The sequence below is a fragment of the Atta cephalotes genome (assembly GCF_000143395.1).
Source record: "Atta cephalotes unplaced genomic scaffold scaffold00038, whole genome shotgun sequence".
Classification (NCBI taxonomy): domain Eukaryota; kingdom Metazoa; phylum Arthropoda; class Insecta; order Hymenoptera; family Formicidae; genus Atta; species Atta cephalotes.
In genome coordinates, this window is record NW_012130102.1 from 1211260 (window position 1) to 1235487 (window position 24228).

At 32.6% G+C, this 24228-nt stretch overlaps 2 protein-coding genes across 2 annotated transcripts in view; one reads left to right on the forward strand and one right to left on the reverse strand.

Moving 5' to 3' along the window:
- The window catches only part of LOC105621902 (pancreatic triacylglycerol lipase-like), a 3112-nt gene extending 1155 nt beyond the window's left edge, over positions 1–1957 (reverse strand). Inside the window, exons 1-4 of the mRNA XM_012203339.1 lie at positions 1933–1957; positions 1377–1548; positions 1145–1296; positions 116–364 (exon numbers count right to left, since the gene is read on the reverse strand). Of these exons, the coding sequence (XP_012058729.1) occupies positions 116–364; positions 1145–1296; positions 1377–1548; positions 1933–1957 (598 nt within the window). The remainder of the gene's footprint in view (positions 1–115; positions 365–1144; positions 1297–1376; positions 1549–1932) is intronic.
- Positions 1–24228, forward strand: part of LOC105621905 (26S proteasome non-ATPase regulatory subunit 1) — a 58874-nt gene that overhangs the window by 21187 nt on the left and 13459 nt on the right. Inside the window, exons 9-10 of the mRNA XM_012203341.1 lie at positions 4135–4350; positions 5078–5142. Coding sequence (XP_012058731.1) covers positions 4135–4350; positions 5078–5142 — 281 coding nt within the window. The remainder of the gene's footprint in view (positions 1–4134; positions 4351–5077; positions 5143–24228) is intronic.

A 24228-nucleotide genomic window follows, 5' to 3' on the forward strand; every position in this document is an offset into this window, starting at 1 on the left:
GAAATTACAATTGCGTGCCGATATAGTTGTCGGACTTTCAACGCGATCAATCTGAAATATTAATAATCCCCCCAAATTTCCCAAATTTAATCTTAAAAAACTAACTTGAACTTACCTACCGCCTCAGCAATATCGCCATTTGCATTACGAGCGGCGAGACCAACGACATGCCCTCCCAGAGAATGCCCTATCACTTTGGTCTTGGAAGGATCCAAACCAGCTTGGCTCTGTAGAAAATCTATCAATTGTGTCACGCGTTCCGCCACTAATGGCACACTCCTCGCGACTTTCCAGTACCATAGATATCCGGCTGCCTTGCTCCAGTCAATCAGGATGACATTATAATGGCCAATGCTAAGATAAGCTGAGGATAACACAAAGAGGAAATATTAATAACCTAGAAAATAGTTGCCAAAACACGGAGCACTAGAACAATGCGTGGAATGTGGGAGTTCAGAAATTCAAATTATGTTTGAGAATTTAAGGAATTCAGAAGGATCAGATAATAGAAAGTAACGAGCAGAGAGAAACAAGGATTTTGTATTAAGAAATCAGGAAACCAGGGAAAATTAAATTTTAAAGAATTTACAGTGATTAATAATTTAAAAATTTAAAGCTGAAGTAAGAGGCAGAAAATCATATTAATTTGTAATTAGAACATATGAGTTTTCATTGTTGTTGGAATAATTTAAAAAAAATAGTTTTCTGAAAAAGTATTCAACGCGTGTTTATTTATATCTAACGAAATTTAGAAGCAATAAATTTATCAATAATCTTTTATTTTTGTTTTTTTTTAACAGTTTTTATATTGACTAACTATATAATTTAATAAATATACTATTGTAAAATTTAAATTTTCTGCGTTTCAATTTTCCTTCAGCATCGAATGCACGAACTTTCCGGACAACCCAATATATCATAAATTAAAAATGTATAATTGAACTTGAAAAATTCTCGAAGAAAATAAAACTAATAATAAACAATTTATTTCTTTTTAAACTAAAGTTTTTTTTGTTATTACTTTTATTTTCTCCTAGGATCCATAGGTTTCTTTAGGGTAATAAAAATATATTCCTCTTATAGATTGATCTTGAAAATAGCAAGAATTCAGGTATTTAAGCTATTAAGATTAATAATGTCCTACCATCCCGAATCAGGGCGCAAGCAGATTTATCTTCTACGTCTCCTCGCCATCCATGAGTGATAATACGAGTGGGATGAGTAGGATTCCAAGAACTCTTCTCCACACTGTCATTGTCATTAATGATCAGTGGCTCTCCGATTTTCCGATTATTTCTATGAGAAAGATCGATTTCGCGTTAGAAGCTTGTAGAATCTTTGTTGCATTTTTTCGTCAGCTTTTCAGACATATTTACCGAGTGTATAACAGAAATTGGGTTTGGAAGGTGGCGTAGTTGATCTCCTCATACTCTGCTTGTGTAAGTACTGTAGGTTCGCTGGTGTCGATTATGTATAACATTCCATGCTCATCGGCGAAGAGCGTGTAATTCGAATGTGATGCGAGGGACGCAAATAAAGTGGGATACACTGCAGGCAAAAGTACATAAGTCTAAAATGATTTTTTAAGAAAAAAATGGAATTAAATGTGTTAGAGATAGAAAAATATTTTGTTCTTTTTTTAGAGCTAGATATAGGATAACTTTCTGTTATTAATGGCAACTGCACTGAAAAAATTTTACTAAATTTTAATAAATATTTATTTGGATAGATATTAAGACCTAGTTTCACCAATGTGAGAAACTTCATTTCCGTTGAACTTACCGTTTATCTTTTTCTAATTCTTAAAATTGAAAAAAGATAAAGATTTGAATACAGACATTAAAATTAATCTCACATTGATGGAACTGAGGTTGTTAAATATATTTATGAAATGTAAACGATTAAATTTGAGAATAATTATTTTTCACACACGAATTGCAATCGCCGGCAAAGTCATCTTCACGGTTGATAAGATCCGTTAAATTTTCGGTTGTCATTTCACTGATGATTCTTTTATAGCTTACTGATGGATATATTTATACTATTCGATGATAAGATGATATCGATTAGGTATCAATTAGTACATGTGTCATTTCGAAAAGAGATTATTAATTAATCCGACTCTTTTATGATTATAATTGGATATTAATATAGGTTTACTGAAATGACAGTTTATGATTTATCAATAATCGTGATTGAAAGATAATCTGAAATGTAATTTTAAATCATTTAAAGTGTTTTAATGCTCTGAATTTCTTCAAAGGCTGTAAGGGAAAGTTGCCAATATATCTCTTTGTTTGTAGACAGTATTTCTTAAACAATATTTCTTAAGGTAAAAATAAAACTTTAAATACAAATGTGTCTTCTATCAGATAGTATGAGCAGTTTATATACTATTTGCAATTTTGCGATAATTAATTTTTTCGTAAGATAAGCAAAAATGAGCGTCCGACAAAATGGGCAAAACTGACACAGTGAATGTCGGTAATGCCACATATTCCTATTATTTTTCTTTTACAGAAATTATTTGTATGAAATACTTACAAATGAATGTATAAAATTTTCCAGAATCTTTTTATTTCGATATAAAACATTTTTGTTGAATTACATAAATGTACTTATGTTGTTCTGCAAGATGCAAATATGTAATGCGATAATTTTTCGAGGGCATATATGTACCATTGTCTTCAGTTCCGATAGAGTTATTTGACACTATAAAGCAACATTACAAAGATTAAGTTAGCTCATGATTTGTTTTACAGACAGGTGTGCTGGTTTACGCTGCACTCCGAGTTTATATTTAAAACTATATTATGAAAAAATTAAGAAAGAAAATAAAACTTTAGGAAATTACAAGCATTTAAAACGACGTAGCATTATTAATAATACAGTCACTATTATTTAAATTACGCACTTTGCAAAAGAAAATTGTAAGAATTTTATTTTTGCATTTTCATAGAATGCGTTTTTAGCCGATTTTCGTATAAAAACAAGCCACAAATATACGAATTATGCATTTATACTTTTTTAATAAATTAAATCATGTTTTTATTAGTATTTTAAAAGTGCAATTAGTTAATTTCTGAGAAATAAGGAGGTGCCATTTTAGGAGACCTATGTCAGACGACATTCTCTTTCTATTAATATGAAATATTGTTTTAAGATTTTATTATAATTTCTTATAATTGAAATTACATTTGTTTTTAAAAGAACTAGTATGTGTGTTTCTTTAGTGTATTAAACGATTTAGATAAAAAATTCTATTTTCTCTGGGAATGGCCGATAAAGACACGCTCTCGTTGTGTTTTTTCTCATGCGCTTTTCGCGCATTAATCTGTAAAGTTTTTCTTTCCGAGTCTCCCAAAACCGTAGTCGCATTTTAGTTTCTACGTTTTTCGCGGAAAGTAGTTTTGCACGCGGTTGAAACGAGCTTTAACTTTCGTCGCTGCCGGCCACCGCTGCAAGCAGCAGCAGGTCGATGCTAAACGAATCATAACTTGCCACTAGTCGGTCGGTTTAATCGAATTACCCATTACGGGTTCCATAATGTATCCTAGCGGCTGTGATTAAGTAACACACAAGCACATCTCGATCTCCTGCAAAAAGCAGCATTAATTGTAGATCTGTGCGAAATAAATGCGGATCATTCAACGTTAAAAGTGTACAACTCGACGGAACGAAATTTTCAGAAGCAAAAAAAGAAAAATTTGTGAGAGAAAAATTTTTCTCTCGGAGACGAACAATTTCTTTTTGCATGAGAATTAAAAAATATTAATTTGCAGCTATTGAAGACGATGTTTCTGAATTTTATTTTTTAGAATAACAAAAAAATTAAACTTTAATTCAGATAACCGGATAAATAATTTTTCAATACTTTTAAACGTGAACACACTTAAATGTAAACACTTATCATATCGATTAGAAAAATAATTTCTAACTGCTAAAATGAATACTACATAGTACAACTGTGTATTTATGGGCGCGCAGTCATTGACATTACTGCAAGACAAGGAAAATATTGTTTATTATCTTTTCAGTGTTTATTGAGAATAATGCAAGGAGAAGATATTTCTGATTTCGAGATTTATCTGATCATCGAGTTTCTTACGAGAGTTTCTTCTTTTACTTTTCCAGTATGCCCAAGAGACACAACATGAGAAGATCTTACGTGGTCTGGCGGTCGGCATCGCCTTCACGATGTACGGCCGCCTCGAGGAGGCCGATCCTCTGGTGACGTCTTTGTGCGCCGACAAGGATCCGATTTTACGTAGAAGCGGCATGTACACTCTGGCGATGGCCTACTGTGGCACCGGAAATAATCAGGCTATCCGCAAACTACTGCATGTTGCCGTAAGTGTTTATCCGATATGACCATTCGACTTGTAAATTATGTATTTTTATTTTTGATTCAATTAGTATATTTTATTTTCTTATTTTTTAAATATTTTTTATTTGATTCTTATTATTTCTAATCTATATATTCTGATTTTGTCTGCGTGTTATCTGCTTTAATATTGTATGTAGAGTTTATTTTATTGTTTTATTAATGGTTTTCTTATGCATAGAGTAGTGCACTCAACATTTTTGAGCGCATTTTCTTTTTAGATCGCTTCTAGATAAAAATATCATGTATTATTATTCATATTTAGATAAAAGATGAGAAAGAGCTTTGAGAAACATTTTGAATTATTCATGCTTACTTTGCATGTACAGGGTGAAAAGTCAAATATTCCGATCCAACATTGAAAAAAGTTTGTACGAACATGGATCTAGCAAGTTTTAGTTTTTAATTGTTTTAATTGTTTGATACTGTTAAACAATAAAATTTCTCATACCTCCAAACACTAAGCGTTTCTAGACTTTATGAACTTTTCTAAATGCTTAGTCAAGGGGAAATAGAATATTTGACACTAAGCACACCCTGTGTATAAATTGGAATGAATTCTTTTGATTTTATGTACTAATTTTGATTGAATCGAAAGACAGATGATTCTGTGTCGATTTTAAATCAAAGAGAAAACAGAATTTGAATTTCTGACAGATTATTGAATCCGCGATCCTTTATTTGTTGTAACAGGTCTCTGATGTTAACGATGACGTTCGACGAGCCGCGGTTACAGGTCTGGGCTTCCTGCTGTTCCGGTGAGTAAAGTTACCCAATTGTAAAGTTACCCAATTCCACAAAGTAGATTTGATGCAACCAAAGAATGTGAAAATTCCGCACGTTTGTGGACTTTGCGGCTTTCGACCTCTTTTTAGAACCGCGTAGAACCGAAATCATATTTAGCGTGTTTACAGACGTACTAAGTCCAAAAGTCCAAAAATAACAAAGCTTTAACCTTTTTGTTGTAATTTTGCATAAAAGAGAGAAGCAAAAAAGATGCGCAAATTCACTTTTAAACAACGATCGAGTATTAAATGTGAACAAAATTCATTTATTAGATATTAATTTTTGTCGACGTATTCTGTGTCAACTCCCGCGGCAAATAAATATTTGCGCTAATCCTCGTTTAGTGAAATCATCATTGAATATTAAACAAAAAAGAAATGCATGTCGAATATATTCATATATGTTTGACGTGTAAAAAATTAACTTTTAATTTCCTTTTTCATTAATATCTCTGATAAACGCTGAAAAGAAAATTAGTTGTTTGAGATAATAATAATTTACTAAAATGTTAAAATAAATAGCAATTAAACAATTTTAAACGCACTGTGGAAGTGCGCACAGAAGTGACGATTGAAGAGATAGCTAGAATATCTAAAAATTTAGCTAAATGTGGATCTCAAAATAACTTTGTTTGAATTATTAAAATAGTTACTTATATAGAATCTTCAAACTAATTGCTAGAATATCAAGACTATCTACGCAACATTCCTCGTTATACTTGAGATTCCTACGTAATTATTCTGATGGTCCAACAAAATTTTTTTTCAGATCTCATCTGTATCTAGCTAAATTTTTTAGATATTTTGCAAAATCATTCTTTTCATGCGTGCTACGTAAAACATATTTGGAAGTTTTGCCATGTCGATTGTCGTAAGAGTACAATTATATTAATGTATTTATAATAGCCAATTTCTGTTCTCGCGAGTTTATCGCTATCGATGGCAGAGATATTTTGGAATATTTCGGCCGATAAGATTGCGACCAAAACGAGGCAAACAAATCCGAGTAAATAAACGGAAATAATCCGCTTTTTCATTTAGAGAAATAGCGTGAGACATCGTTTGCACGTAACTTGGAAGTTTCGTGACAATATATATAGCGTGAATAATATAAAACGCTGCACAAATTATTTTACCATCTAAAGCGTTCATGTTACCACCGGACATTCTTTTAATTACAGACACACAATTTGGGTTTTCCATAGTATTCCTTTCTCAACACACCGTTTTAGTTTTTTACGTTGTGTATCTTTGTAACAAAGCTTTGAATTAAATTTCTCTTGAACTTTAGTTTCACTTCCTTCAAGTTGACTAGAGAATATAATTTTGCTACTTAATTTCTTGAAGCAAGGATGTATTAAGTGTACAGTCTGCAAAAGTGACTGGAATTGAAAAAAATATATTTTCCGTGTAAAAATGTATGTTATATTTATCATATGAAAAACAATTTCAATAAGGCCAATATTTAATATTTAACAATACAATTTTATAGTTTAAATAAAAATTTTCTCATTTCATTTTAATTATTTTTTAAAAACACGTCTACTTTTTACTTTGAAATAATTTTTGATCCAGGTTCTAAATCACTGCCAAAGATTTTGTATTTTTTTTCTAATTTTTTCTTTTTTAAAAAATACGTGTAATACATTCATTAATTCGCCTAGAAATTGTTTTATTGTTCACTTAATAATATTTCTTTTTTATTTTATTAGCACATTTTATTTAACAATTTATATTCTCATTTCGTATTTTACTTGTAATCTGATTTTTACGAGAGTAAATAGACGTTTTTGTCGAAGAAAAAAATCGATTCTCGATTAGTATAAGATTTCGTGAAAAAAATATTCGGTGGTTTTCATACATATTCCTCTTGACTGCCAGTTTTCAATTATTTTTCAAGGACAATTATTTTTTAGATTTGAATTTATTTGAGGACACGTGTAGCTTAACAATAGGCGAAAATGACATTGGTAAACGAACAAGTTTAAACTGTTATCCGCAGTCGACAGCAGTCGGCTGATTTGCAATTGTTAACATAAGACAATAAACAAAATATTGCAATACGTGCGCAATAAATTTGCCTTTCGCTTAACCATTTTTAACTACAACCACGTGCAATTGTTTAAACTTGTTTACTCTTTGATTTGAAACAAAAATTGGGCGCCAAATTTCGTTAGAACTTTCTGTTTTATATTTCTTTCACGAGAAAATATTTTCTCTTCGAAATGTCAAAATCCGAAGATATTCAAGGAATTGAAAATACGTTTTGAGAAAACGAGACGGATTTATATACAGGTTTCAACGGTTAAGTAAGTTCCCCCTTGAACGACAAACGTTTCGTTATCAGTCCGCGAATGCGAAGTCTTCTAGATTTTACATGTCAAAGGACGTAAGCCGTCTCGTGTTTTCGCCAACGTGAAGTCAGGAAATGAACCAAGGAATCCGTGGATAAAGGAACGCGGGGATCTATAGAACATTATACAGGTAATACCGTGTAGATCACGCTTGTCAGTTTGTGTACTTTGTAAGCTGTCCATATTAATTTCGGATGAAATGCGTTTTTATTATTCTTCTCTCGCGTTTTCTGCTTCCTCGTTTCTCTTTCATGTTCCCATTTCTCTTCTTCTGAGCCTGATCATCGTCATTTACCTCTCTTCACTAGCCACGGTGAATAGAGGCTGACCTATTGAATAAGTTATACACCGCAAACTGTACCACGTTCCACTTCTCCACATACAGATTGCAATTTCAGGGAGGCCGGGTTCTTGTAAATGAGTTAAAACTTGAATGTGAGAACTCTTTCTTTAGTTAAGACTATTCATAATATTTTTCTTTTTTAAATATAAAGGAAATAATTATTATTGATGTTATAAATATAGATTATGTATGATTTTAAGCAGAAAATCCTATTGATAAATTGTAGTGATTCTGGTGATATGAAATACTTGCATTGGTTTAAATACTATTTGTCTTTATTTTTAATGTCTAATTGATTTAATCCAATAATTTATGAAATTAGATTTTAATTTTCTTTTATTTTATACTTATTTCGTTTAATAACTTTTTAATTCATACTTATTCCATTTAAATATGTACAATATATATTAACTAATTATTCCTTCTTATGTTTAATTTATGATTAAGTTAAGAAGAATTAAAAAATTTGTGTGGCATTAGATTTGAATAATGTTTCTTGGAGGCATTTTATATAGTGTTTTAATTTAAACTTATTCCATTTAAATATATTAATCTTTCTAGTTTTTAATTTAATTTAAATTTCTCAGGAAGATAAATTCTAATTTTTTAACGCTTTTATGTTCGACTGTATAAATAAGTTTTCCATCCAATTTTAAAGTTAATTTAAACTCCAGATTAATATTCCCAGCTTTCATTGGAGACTAAAAAGATTTAATGGTTTTTTTGCGGTCTATTTTTGCTTGAAATCGACTAGGAATAATCCTTTCTTACCTTGTATCCCGAGGCGCCGCGCCGTCTCGCATTACAAGGCTTGCAGTTTTATGAGACGAGGGAGGAAGTATCTCCGTCCCCACAGGGATGCATTATTGCGTCGGCGGTAGTCAATGAAAGCCAAAGAAGTTTATTCGTGCTCGATAAGACATGAAACATAATCGAGTGGCCCAATGAAAGAGTGAGCTAACCCGCAGACAGCCGTTTTTGTGAGAAAATAGACTTTTATTAGAAAGTTGATATACTGAAAATTATAGAGGAAGAGTACAAAGATATTAATCCTTCAAGTCATTTTTCTCGGAAAAGAAAAAAAGCGAAGGGAAGAAATTTTAGTCCACAATTTTATTTATGTTTCTGTAAAGGATTCTTAATTAGTTTTCAAACTATTTTAGTTTACACACACACACACACATACACATACCCCTACATATATGAGAGTATTGTTACGTATACAATATTACGTATACAATTTATACAATATAACAAATTAGAATTGACATAAGCTACTACTAGAAAGACAATTTAAACTGGTTTCTTTAATAATGTTTTTAATAATGTTTTTAATAATGTTTTTTTTTATTTTATACATTCTCATATCGAGCCATTCAAGGAAAAAAGAATCTACCAAAAGAATCTACTTCTCGTTTGCGCGATGTAGAAAATGTGCATTATTTTCTTCTTCTTTGCGTGTATATGTCGCTTTTGCTTTTCCTGTCTTGCCGTAGTGAGTATTCCGGGCTCTTCCGGACTGAGAAAGAGATAGGTATGTAGAATTGTATTTCTATTCAACTAAGATATATCTGAACAAATTTTCAGTCGCTTTCCTTTCTTGACCTTCGCGAACTTTTTCAGAAAATGTGGCAGATTTTAATTTTTAATATTAAAAGAAATTTTACAAAATATTAATAAATAAATATCATGAACTTCAGCTCCCAAATCTTATCAACGTTTCTTACTTACTGCTATGAAAATAAAAAAAATAATGAAATTAAGTATTTCATAAATATAAAGGATATAACTATTGAAAAGTAAAAAATTTTTGTGTGAAATCCTATTCTTTATACAAGAGAAATATATAATATTAATTTGAAAAATAAAAGTGGGATTAATAATGACTGCTCGATATTTTCAGTGTTTTTAATAAAAAAATAACAAGGTGAACAATATGATTTCTTTTTATTAAAAAAAAATGTGAAATTTTATTTTACTCAATTGAGAAAATAAAGTTTCATTTTATTGTATAAAAGAAAAAGAAGACTAACTTCCACAAAATTAAATTCTAACTTTGTGGAAGAATTTATATATGTAGGTATCTTTAAGACTTTCATCGGTATATCTGTAAGAGTTTATTTTGAATTATTGTATCAATTTTTAATGGAAGGTAGCCAATTTCAGGTAGCCATTAATCAATTTAAATGTGGTGACCGAGATCGGTCGACATTTGTTAGTAAATTGTTTTGGGTTTAAATTCTTTCGTCTGTTTGGTCAATACTTTGTTTTGGAATAATCAATAAAAAAGTGAGAGATTTCTCACTGAAATATTTATTTTTTTCTTGGAGTGACTCATCGATAGAGAAGAAGCATTTTTCTTTCGAGGAATTATTGTTTGATCGTAAAATACGACATTGAAAGATTCCAATTGCTTTTAAGACTAGAAATTGGGCACAAAAATAAAAACGTAAAAAGTAAGAAATAATATTTAAAATACATTTAATATATTTACATTTAATATATATTTATATGTAATAATTCAGTGATTATATAAACCGGGAAAGAGAGATTTAAATTCTGATAAGTGTAAATTTAATTTACAATTTTAGTCAACGAATAGACTTTTATCTATAATATTTTGCGTCACATAACAAAGAAGGACATAGAGACAGGAAGAATCAATAGCTTTTATCTTCCTAGATCGGCGAACTGAAAACGCGACTTTATTTCATGTTGCAACTCTTTGATGTCCATTCTGCCTTCTCTCCAGGGTCGGATCTCCTATGTAAGTCATGATGTATAACGGCAAAAGTAGCTGACTTTTAAATCTTTTCTTTAAGTATGCTTCGCATCTTCCTCCATTTTCTAAAAAAAGAAGAATTCAGGACAATCGTAGCAGTTTCTTTATATTTTTCGAGATTTTTCGGAAACACGTAATTATTTATCTTGTCAAACTCGAGACTCCGCCAGCTTCGTCCCTGACTCTGTTTCTCATTTCTTCGGAGAAGAATCCTCGCTTAATCCTTGCTGTCCGTCCTTTACAATTAATCTTCGCACAATACATGGGTTAGTGATTCTCATCATTCAAATTTCAGGTCACGTGTTTTCATTTTTCTTTTTTTCCACGTTTAATCTCCAACCCTTTGAACACTGTCCCATTTTCTATTGCACCCACGCCAATTCGTCTCTGCATGTTTCGTTGACCCTTAAATTTACCTTCTCTTTGATCTCGAACCATCCGTTGACTGTTGACTGTGATTATCTATTTTTAATCAATAAGTTCGATTTTTATTCTGCATTTATTCAATTTTGTAAAAAAAGCATCAGAAATAATGAGAAAATCTTGAAAAATTGAAAAATAAATTAATTTGTTACTTATTACAGTAAATTGATGTATTTTAAAATCTTACAAAGTTATTTTTTAATAAGATATTTTAAGTAATAATCAATTAATTAAGTTGTTTTACAGATACTATATTTAATTGATTAAGTATGTTATAAAAGTAACACTTAATTTTTTTTAGAAAATACATTTTTATGTAATGCGACGATTTAACAGAGAGATCAAGAGTCTGCTTAGGGATTAAATTTAAATTTATGGTACGTTTTATGTTCACAAAAGGTGCTCGAGTGATTCACAATCGCTTTGAGTCCCACTATTAATATCGGAGAAATGAATTTGCTCTGTGCATTTCGTAATCACTGGATTATCATAATCTCTCTTTTGCTCTCTTTCTCTCTCTCTCTCTCTCTCTCTCTCTCTCGACAATTGTAATCGTCACTGAATAATGGTCGATTAACCGTCAGGTTTATCATATTCGCTGATATTTTTCTTTGAGAGAAATACATGAAATATTTATTGCACAATAACAGAAATAAACACTGTCACACTGGATCGATTACGAAATGTTGTATTGACGTGTTATTTTTATGACGACTGTCATATTTCTTTATCTAATGATTATACTTATTTTTAACTTGATAGCATCTATCATTTTCATTAATCAGTAAATTCAGTAAATTTTCAAGAGACAAGGTTATGTATTTTATAGACAATGTTACTCTGTTTTAATGGGATATCAATTATAAATTATTATCAAATTAGTAGTACGAGTGGCGAATTTATTAATTATTAAGTAACTCTTTTATAGGTATATTATGCATTCGATTTAATAATTAGAATTGTTAAATTAACAATGTCCTCACTATAATTATTAATTGCGGAAATGTTATCTATTGAAATGTGTCTCTCAACCGTTCCCTTTAACCATCACACTGCTGCACACACAATATAAATTGCGACTAAATGAATAATTAAATGGATGATACTAGTTATTAATTACTGGTATTGCTCTTACTTCGTGTATTATTTCAAGAGTGGCGGTTAGTGGCAGTAACCAATGCGCATCGGCAAGCGAATGCACACGATGTGGACAAAGCGAGTAATTGAACGTGCAATCGTGGCCAATTAACGCGCGATTCCGGGAATTCGCGATGTAATCGTTAACGCGGTTATGGCAATGCCCGATGCCTGCAATTGATCGCTATTTATCTGTACGAATGCGTGCACTATTATTGATCGCAGGACAAGTTGTTGCCCGCATTGGCCCCGACCTTATACATCTAGCCAACATTTTAATCCTTTCAAGCGTGATGTATCCTATGCGATATATTTGCTATTAGGTGTACAACTTTGCTTCCGCCGTTTTTTTCCGAAATTCAAGGCTTTATTGTAAAAAACTGGTTATACATTTATGATTCAAAGTATTGTCCATCGCTGGCCACTACTTTCTCCCATCTTTCGGGTAGCGTACGAATCCCGCGTCGAAAAAACTGGTCATCTTTTGAGGCTATCCACGAATCGATCCAATTTTTTATTTCTTCATAAGACCGGAAGTGCTGGTCAGCTAGGCCGTGTGCCATTGATCGAAACAAGTGATAGAAACAAAGGGAGCAACGTCTGGAGAATACGGCGGGTGGGATAGGATTTCCCATTTCAACGTTTCCAAGTATGTCTTGACCACTTTCGCAACATCGAGTCGAGCATTGTCATGCTGCAAAATCACTTTATCGTGTCTCTCATTGTATTGCGGCCGTTTGTCTTTCAATGCTCGGCTCAAACGCATCAATTGCGTTCGATACCGATCGCCTGTGATTATTTCAGTCGGTTTTAACAGTTCATAATACACTACGCCGAGCTGGTCCCACCAAATACAGAGCATGACCTTGGACAAAATCATCGTTCTTGAAGCGTTGAAACCACTCACGACACGTTCTTTCACTAATAGCGGCCTCACCGCTAAGTATTTGAGAGCATTCGATGAGTCTCAGCCGCAGATTTCTTCATATTGAAGCAAAAAATTAAAACCTCCCGCAAATGACGAGAATTTGGCTCGTAAACTGACATTTTCAATCGAGAATAACTTTATGATGCAGACACAAATCGACTAATGTTTCTATGGGGTTATGTATATTGACAGATGCCCAAGTTTATTGTATGACGTCTATGATCTATTTATTTCGACCACCACTTATCGCTAAAGTCATCTATAGGAAAACGGCGGAAGCAAAGTTGTACACCTAATACATTAGCGTTTGCTGCATCTCGCATCTCGAATATAATACACATCGGATGTAATTACTTGATTTAATTATTACTAATACAGCCGCCTACAATGTGAACGCGTTAAAATGAAAAAATAACATATTTATTATTGATTTCAGAGAATTGAATTTTTTATCTTGCATAAATTTACCAACAGATTTATGCATACAATAACTATTATAATATAATAGTATAATATTGTATAATACGACTGAGAAGGACTTGATTTTTCCCCGTCGGAATTTAAATTAGCAGAATTTAATATGAAGTTGAGTTGTGAAGAGATATATATACGAAAATTGTAATACTATTACATAACAGAATTTAAACTAAAAATTGATTGAAGATTGTAATAAATTGGATTTTATTATTTTGTCGAGCAAACTTCAGTAATGATATCTTGAATTTGAGGCAAGAAAATTTAATTTCAAGACGATTGATGCTTTTTATTACTTCGAGAAATTATCGATTGCATTGAGTCTAATTCGACGAACACCTCGGTCGTCTAATAAAGCTTGGAAAGCCTGGAAAATATTTTTCTTCAGCTCTCCGGGGTTCACAAACGATTAAATTCCAACGTCCAAACAAATGGACCAAGGGCTCAATCGTCAAGTAAGATTTTATTATACAGTGTTCCATTAAGTCGTTATTCAATCTTGATAGTGGAAAAATAAAAATTAAATAATTAATTAATATAAAAGGTATAATTGTATATACATGTAAACTCTTGAAATATGAAAAATTTATAATATTGGATTATAATAAATATAAATTTTAATATTCAAGCAAGTAAGATTAATAGAGCAGTAAAAAAGTATGAGTAATAAAATGAAAATTTAGATCATCTTATAAAATTATGAGATTTTCCTCGGAAGCATCGCCTCGTGTCAAGATTATAGAAGGACGTTAGATCGAGTGGGCAGGATTCGCTTGGAATTAGAGTAATAAGCGGAGAGAACCAAGGAAAGTGCGCTACCTGTGATCCATTAATCTTGATTTTAATCAGTGTGCTAATCGTGACCGTATGTAAATTAATTTCGGGAAAACTAGGGATTTCTGAGAATGAGAGGAAGATCTAGGAATCTACAGCAAATTCTTGAACGAGCTCCCTAAATGTTTTTGATTTGGAAAACAAAGAGAATTATGAAGTAAGAAAAAGAAATAAATCTAAAAAAATATTTATAAAAAGAGAAAAATTTTAAGAATTCAAACAGAATTTGAAGACGAAGAAAGAGCTTAGAGGAGGGAAATTGAGAGGAAGAGAGAAGAGGATGATTATTTCTTTTAACTCAGTTAATTATTTTTAGGTATTAGAATCTTCAAGAATGGAGATTATGATCCAGAGGAAAGTAAAAAGAACAAAATATGAATGCATTCGCGTGTATGTGAATTAATATCTTCTCGTGACATTTAAATCCCACGGAGTGGATTAGCGGCTTCGCGGAGGATGCAACCCTGATAATTCTCGCTTAGAGTCACGGAAGACCCGATTTTAATATTTCGCAACTGGAATTAATTCGCATGTGCTTCTTCTCTTCGCTATGAATTAATTCGCGGGGAATAATCGGGTAATTAACGGCACACTAGTTTCATGTTTAATCACGAATTGATGATCACTCTTGCGTTTCATTAAAATTACAAATTTGTTTAAAGTTCTGTATATTAAATATTATATAATTTATTTATACTTTTAACACATTTTTTATTTCTTCACATTTATAAGCTGCATTCATTTATCATAGCAAAATTTACAATTTACATTTTTATTTCTATCATATTGAGAACAAATATTTAAAATTAAAATTTATAATTAAAAATAATATATTTATTGTGTGTACATATATAATTGATAATTGTATAATTGTTAATTCTTACAATAATAATGTTTAAAATAATTGTAGACGAAAATTTTTGAACTTGTCATTATCATAATCAAATTAATAATTAATGATAAAATTAATTAATTAATGTTCAAAAGAAATAATGTCAACGTTGTTTGAATAACCGCGTTTTTTTGCCTTCCAGTGTAAGGAAGTCTATTCATGTACTTGCGAATGCAGCAGTAATGTTCTTTTTATGAAATGCACATGAGTGTTTCATGATGCAAGACAGCAGATAAAAATTATACGAGAAAATTGTGTAGCATCTTGTGAAAAGTTAATGGCTTTTGGCATGCCAACGCTTGCTAACATCTGTGATTATAGTTAAAGAGTTAACATTTTCGAAAATTATGCCAACAAAAGAAAAATGGAAAGAAATTATCGGAGAAGATGTACTGAGAGTAACAAGCATGCCAGTATTTTCCGTCAATTATTATGTTTATTAAAATAAGTCAGTTTCCATTTCAATAAGTTCTTAATTAATTATTGTTAATATATTCACTCAATATATTAATTATCGTCAGTAATTTCTAATAGCTATTCCAATTTATAAAGTAAATCGCCTTTTGAAATATCTGTATCTCGATGATAAATTTTTTAAAAAATAACTACAGATTTATTTACTCAAGAGCTTAGGAATTCTCCTCAAAGGAGAGAATTTTCATTTTTAATTAGTTTAGTTATTTTCCTCATGAAAGGCGCGCTCTTGTCCGAGGATTTAATGTCCACAAAAGTTAGGACCTTACTGCGTTCTGAGAATGACGGTTGAGAAATCTGCAAAGTAGGATTTAGTAACTTTCCCCAGGACTCCGGACGTTGTTACATTTATTTCTCCGCCGCTACACTTCGTCTTCCATAAATAATGCGCTTTAATACGTCGTATTTTAACGCGGATCCGCTCGTTAATTAAAACGAGTTTATCGTTATCGTGCGAGCGTTGGAAAAACATTTTCTATCCGTCTCTTCTCATCCGTGTCCCTCTTTCCTCCTCCCCCCCTCCCCCCTCCCCCCAAGTCCCCTACCATTTCATTTTCCTACGATAGATTAACGGGTCCGGATGCAGTTATGTCATTGTCTGCAACGTTAAATGTAATAAATTATTACAGTTTCTCTTATAGCAATTGGCGTCATTCCGCCTTCTATTATTTAGGATGCAATTTTCGATTCTGAAGGGAAAGATCTTTGATTTATGCGCCAAAGCTTTTAACATTTAATTCGATATTAGCTCAATTTTTTGGACTCTGGCAGAAAGGCTTTAATTTAGACCCCTCCCCCCCCCCTCCCCCAAGACCTTTAACAGCCGCAAGTTAAAAGGCCGACAAATTTAATTTGTCCGCTTAACTCCAGGTTTTTTTAAACGGGAAGACCGTAATTTAAGGAATGACGCTTAACAGTCATCAGACAGATAGATCATCTATAGCTTAAAGGATCGACTAATTTAATATTATATATTGGAATGCCGAGGTTAGAGATTAATTGACCTATACGGAGCCTTATGTACCTAATTGCATGTACAGGCAGCACATATCCTCCGCGTCGCGGTCTACGAAATGTATTTCGTAGACCAGGTGCATCGAGATGCACCGAGATGCGTGCAACCGCAAAACGCAGGACATATCACGCTTGTATCTCCCTCTATCTATCTATCTATCTATTTATCTATCTCCTATCTCTATCTCCGTATCTATCTCTATGACTTTATATACACAAGAAATTTGAAAATTTCGTGTTTAATTTAACACCTTTCACATGTCCGAAAGACGGCCTATTCAAATTTTTATGTTAATTTTACACAAGATGAATATGAAAAGAATACAAATTTATGTAAACAAAATTATATAAAAGCATCCAACATTTTAATTTGCAAGCAAATTGTGGATATTTTTTTTTCACTAAAATTAACTTTTGCGATATGTTAAAATTTTATGTATTTTATTCGTTTATTAGATTTTATGTTTTAAAACATATTGTTTTTATGTTATTTATACATTTATTCATGAATTGTTATTTTAACATTAAGGAAGGTTGAATTTTAATTTAACACAAAATTTAATACAGATGAGTGAGAGGATCATATTTGGTAAAGACGGAGCTTCGTGTTTAATAATATTTTTATGTGAATTTTTACAATTTAATTTCCAGCTTCAAGCAAATGCGTCGATTGTTTGTCGGGCTTGAAAAACAGGGGCTTCTACACTTAAACTGAAGTACGTAATTTCAGAAATTAAATTGACAAGCAATTCAATATTATTATTAACGCTAATCAGCATCTTTAAAAGACTGTAAAGAATTAATTTATATGAAAAATACAAATAATAAAATGTTCAAATTAACAACATAATCACATTATATTAAATCAATATGCTGGAATATGTTAAAAGTTCAATACGAAATTTTAAAATTTAAGGACTTGAATCGACTGATTTTAACACAAATACAAAATGTTTTACCGTGTATCTATCTCTTTCTCTTTGAGTACGATAACTAAGCATAAGAATTCCGAAATTTTAACCTTGTAAAAATCGATCCTGGCTACCTTCCGACATGCTCTTATCTCGAGGTACTTGACTTGTCAAGAACTTAATTAATGTCAGGCGAACTCGGTCAGTTCGGACTCGCCCACTTCTCCTCATTTTCTTTGCGTCTGATTGCGAGTTGCGACCGCCTACTACACGATTTGTCTTCCCGCTGTTTGCGAAACACTCAACGCGTTTCTGCTGTTCAACGAAATAGACGAGAGAGTCGTCTGATTTTCCTGACGTATGATTATTTCCCTTTTTTAGTAATTATTTTCTCATTTCATTTATAATTTTTTTATATCATCTCTCTAAAATCTTTAGAGTAATAAAGAGTATAATTAATTGAGCCAGTGGTGAAAAAGAGTAACTCAATTGTCAATTTTTAAGAGCGAGAAATATATGTCACTCTTTAGAATTAGCTTCCACTCTAAAGATTTAGAGAGAGCTAGCTCTCTTTAAGCTTTTACGTTTGATAATATATTGTTATATTTATGCGCTTTCACATCATAATATATATTAATTAGTATAATTTTGACTGAATCGCTATTATTTTTATTATTGATTTTTATCGGAAGTAAGTAGGAATTTCGAGCGCCGTTAAGGGTTAATGGAGAATTCAGCCCCACGGGGTTTACGACGATTAGTCTTTCCCTTCGACGAGAGACGCCGACTAATTGTGCAGATTGCCAATTACACCAATTCCGTGGAAGACCTCGTATTACCGTTTCAAGTTGGTACTTGCTGGAGAAGTTGCGATGAGACGAAAGCTGGACAAAGTAATGTATGAATAATATTGAAAGAGACAAACTGTATCTCGCACGTTAAGTGGGATACAAGTGGATCTACATAACTCTCATTCTTTTCTTTGATCTTAAATTCTTTCACAAGAGGTTGTTTCTCGTCATTTAATTTTCATTCTATTCTAATTTTATATTTTAACGCGTGTGTTGTCAAGTAACAGTAGTAGAATATTGTGTTCCATTTTCATTTCATATTATTCAGTCATTCATATTATTCAGTCTTACATTAAAAAGTAGGAATTTAAAATTAATAATTTTCCAATTTAATAATAAAATTAGCTGTTTTCTATGTGTGATCCTACATTTTTATTTTGTTTTAATTTTTTCACTTGAAGCTGAGTTTTTTCGACATTAGAGATCTAATTAAGTAGCGATCTAATTTTTGAAGTTTCATCTTTAGGACGAATGCATCTTGTGGATCTAGTCGTCTTATCAAAGAGCGTAACTTGCGCTGCGCGTTAATGAGTGAGTATAATTAATGCCATTCCGGTTGTAACATTAAATAGAAGAGGTTTCCTCGAATTTGGAGCGAACCTGAGCGAACCCAGATGTCGTGACTTCGCGAGTCAATTAATCTCGATCAATTTTGGTAAAGCTCGCTCGCATTAAATGCACGATATTTAATGTTACGTTAACAAACTTCATATCTTAATTTAATGAGTTTTGATATAAAACGATAATTAAGAATTTAACTCTATAGAGGCAGATTTAAAAAATGCATTCTATCTCTTATGTTAAAAAGTATTTTTGTAGAAATTTGAAATTAATAACACTGGTTTATAATTCTTTGTACAAAAACGTACGAAGACTGTTTCTAGGATACTTAATTTTCGACGCTTAAAGTTCGAATCTGCCACTGAAATATTTTCATCAGATCCGATTTTTGAGATATAAGAAAAGATGTTTTTTTCCAATTATGTAGTTTTATTGAAATTAGAAAACAAGTGTTGGGCATTTAATTTTTGCTTTTTATATGTCTTTGAACTAGTTTCACGTATTAGAATTCAGAAGTAGTTGACTTAGCATGTTTTCTATGATAACGTTTGTCCCTTGATAAAACGGGATTATCAATTATCATCGAATCCTGACGGAATATTCGTCTTATTCATAACTTATTTATTTTTTATCTTATTCTTATTTAAAAAATTCGACCTCATGGAATTTTTCTGACGGGCAATTTCAAATTCAGTGCTCCAAAATGTCAACAAAAGTTACTTTCTTTTCTTGCACTAAGAATTCAAAATTTATAAACCAGTGTAATTTGAAATACAGAAAATAAAGGAAAAAAATTTAAAGAACCGAGGATGTTAGCCACATAAAACTTGTGAGACTTATTGGATGATATCAATTTGATGTAATCGAACGTGAAAATTGTATTATATCGGCTATAGATTGATTCTTCTTCAGGAATAATCGATGGTAAAATGTAGCCGTCTCGTTACGCACGTTTAAATGATTTTCGCGGGGTCGACATCGGACAAGCCGCGAACAAGGATGGAAAACTAAATAATTAGTGTGACGACAGGTGAACGGTCGATTGTACGATTAATGCGGCGGCTACCTACAATTGATTTTCTGATTGGGCGGCCCGATAGAGGAGTCTGATGAGGGGATTCGCTGGGGGGCTTGTTGTCGCCGTGTGTGTTTCCATCATCCATCTGTACTCGTTGGTACTCGAACCACCGGCTCGATACAACAGCGAAGCCGTGTCACGTTTGCGCAAATTCGACAATCGTGTCTTCATTTTTATAAACGACAGCTCGCTCTCTCATCCCCTTTCTCTTTCTCTCTCTTCTCTCTTTCTGTCTCTCGGGTTTGTCCTTTTGCAATCTCTCGTAAACGCGACTGAGGATTTGCACTGTCGTCGTGCGATTAATTGCGAAGCTGTTCTTACTGTATCCGGAATCTGTAGTTACGAACTTACGATACAATTGCATGTAGAATCTGCAGTTATATATATATATATATATATATATATGTATTTGCAATTATACAATATATACATATATTGTATAATCAAATTCAGACTCGGCGATTGCAGAATCATAGTACAATTCCGTGACAAGGCTGGCAATTGTGTTGTTACGCGATGCATTTGAGATCTGTTATTATAGGTGTATAAATAAGTTCCCGCGGTTAACTTTAGGTAATAAGCTAACAATGATGCATTTAAATTTCCATACCCAATTATTTTTCTATTAGTAAGGTTGATCAATCTACATTTTAAAAGTTATGTAATAGTTTACAATTAGATAATTGGATACATTTTCAGTTTAATTGAAAATGAATGTTGAAAAGGTACTTATTGCATGCTTTACTATATATTTCATCGCCATAAAACCGAAGCAGACAGAATAATTTGCGAGATTTATGGAGACAATATTGTTTCGGAAATAACGCGCCAAGATTAGTTTAAAAAAATTTTAAAAATGGTCATTTCGATGTGAACGATAAATCGCGCTGCAAAATATTCTTTCACCGCAGCGTAGCTACCTAAAAGACGACAAAAAGTGATAGATTCGAAAGGCAGATAATTTGATTAAAATGTTTCTACCGTTTTTTTTTTCTTATATTAATAGATATATGTACATATATGTTTATTTTCGAAAAAAAACCGCGTTTACTTATTTATACGCTTAATCTAATTGTCGACCTGCGATACAATGATTATAATGAACTTGCATTTAGGATTCAGGGAATAGTCTGGAATTTTAAGTTGACGGGAAGTAAGAATCCTTATTAAAAAAAAAGAGATGTCACGGTAAGCAGGCACTGATGCATTCTGAAAATTAATTGGGGATAATAAGAAGAAGCTTATCGTGTCTCTTTAATTATTGCGCGGCGATTTACATGCCAGAAACAACGAAAGGATCAAAAGTCTTTCTTTAGTGACATTCTTCTCTTTCGTTTACGTCGACAATACTATGACGGTATTAATGAGTCTCTATCAATTTAATTTCTCCGGTTGAACTCGGATTTTTTCTTCGATGACTTTTGACACACTTTTCTCACGAGCACCTTTTTCATTAATAACATCTTACGTACTAGCAAGTTTTTTTACAGTTATACATGCGCACACCCACCCACACACATACACACGCACATTTATATTCTATGCTGTTAATAGTAATTATAATTAAATGCACGTCGTTCCGTTTTTATTTACAAATTTCTCGTTACTCCGTGCGGAATTTAATTAGGGAGATTCAATTGCGAATTTAATTAGTCGGTGGTAGTTTATCGGGTGATTCTGCGGTTACAGGAAGCGTGTTTGGAAATAGCTACTATGTTATAGTTTCCTTATTAGACCACTAGTCAAATTGTTCATTCGCGTTTCGAGTTCTCGCGCGATCAAACTATTGAAAAGTTTGCTCTAAACAGTCTAAACACACGCAAAAAAACGTTCCAGAAAATAGTACAGGTATTCATAAAGAAAATTACTTAAAAGAATTCAAGCATCAAACATAAATTTTGTTAGGTCAGAAGTCGAACACGAAAAATAAGTATAAGTTCAGTATTACATTGGAAAGTAGTTAAAATGAAAATTAGAATAAAACAAAAAATAAATCTAAATTAGAGATAAAATAATTTCGTGATTATTAAAGAGATTATCAAAAATAATCCTAGCAAAGGATCTGAGTTTTGTCTCAATAAAATATTTTTTAGATGATAATTACTTTTAAATATAAAATTATTAAAATAGGCATTATTATATGTTACATATTATTGTATATTGATATGTAATTGATATGAAGTGTTAATACATGTATGTAGAAGCTGTATGTTTATTTATAGGAAGATTTAAAAAAATATTTTTCGTTTGTTAAAATAATTCTTGAATACGAAACGTTAACAGGAGTCGCTAATAGGAAGATTTGATGGAGAACTTTTAATTTTTTTCCGTCAACAATCAGCAATGTTATCCAACACACACACACACACACACACACACACACGCACATACATACAAATAATAGCTACTCAGGCCGTCGTTATGTTTCTCGAAACAAGCCAATCGCGCGAGTAGAATAGCACCATTCGATGAGTTGAACTATTTTCTCCGAATGCCTCTCTGACCTCTCTTTCACCGACTTCTCATCGATAATTCGCGCATCGGTCTTCCATTCCCATCGTTTACACCCTGCTGATGGCGATCCCCGGTCTCCCGGGGCCCAGAGCCTACCTGGGTGGTCGCCACTCTTGACTTCGATACCTGCAGAGCAGCACCTTCTTGAATGCCTGGCGGAAGACCTTGTTGAAGATGGTATAGAAAATCGGATTGACCATGGAGCTGGCATAGCCGAGCCAGGTGACCAGGTCGAAGATCTTGCGGTCGATCCGACGCTCGCAATCGGGACATATGGCTGGTACTAGGTTCAGCACGAAGAACGGTGCCCACAGGATTACGAAGGTGAAAAACACCACGCCGAGAACCTTCGTCGCCTTCTGCTCCAGCCGGATGATCCTACCGTGGCGGGAACTGTTGCGCGAGATCACGCTGCTGTTGCGCGAGTGATGGCTGCGCACCTGACCACCACCCGAGTACCGAGAGAACAGGTTCGGCGACGACGGATTGCTCTGGTTCAAGGTCGTATTTCCCGGGCCCATCGCTCCATTGTGCGCTCGCATCGTCGCCGCGCGTCGCAACGGCGTTGTTCTCGTACTAGCGGACAGCAGAGTCCTGGTGTTGCCTGCAAAGGATTTGAAAGATTCGATTCACGAAAATGGATGAGATGGCGGGTAAAAGGATTGCCGCCGTCGCTGCAAAGTGGAAATCGTTCTGGAAATCTTGGGAAAGTTGGGGATTCTAAATGCTGAAAGTTTTCGAATCGACGGGTCGAGAAGAAATATTTTCAAACGTGAGAAAACTTGTGAGATTTAAACGTTAAGTAATGGAAAAATTTGAGGATTAAAATTTAATTCTAGCATCTGCATATATAAACATTTTAATTTAGTTTTTTTAGATAAAAAGCACTTTCTCTGACGATGTGCAAATTTTTTTTATTAGATATAATTTAAAATTTGTTAATCCTGATAAACAAATAATCGAAGAATTTTACTCTTTCAACACGCAATACGAAAACTAACAAATTTAATAATTTTAGAAGAAATATTTTTTCATCTCCGTTAAAAATCTTTAGGAAACGCATTTATCAAATTTTTAAAATTCGTTAATTAGATACAAAACAAATAATCTAAGCGTTTTATTCTTTTAAGATATCAAAATTTTAAAAATTTAATAATTAAGATGTGAAATAGCAAATAAAAATATTTTTTAATTTCCGTCAAAAATCTACAAGATTCGCAAATACGTCAATTTTTACAATCTTGAATCTTCTAAAATCAGTCGTGCGAAAATCCTGCACGATCCTGGAAAGGCAATGATCGGGAGCTTTTCGTGACCATGAATCACGTTCTTCTTGAACAAATCTCTCCATTTTTCTCGAGTTGTAAAAAAAAAAAGAGTGATCGAAGTGAGCAACGGAGGGGGAATCGAGTAACTCCGTTTCACCCTCTCCTCTTCGAGACTCGATCTAACCGAACTTTCACGAACTTGCTCGTCCTCTCTCTCTCTC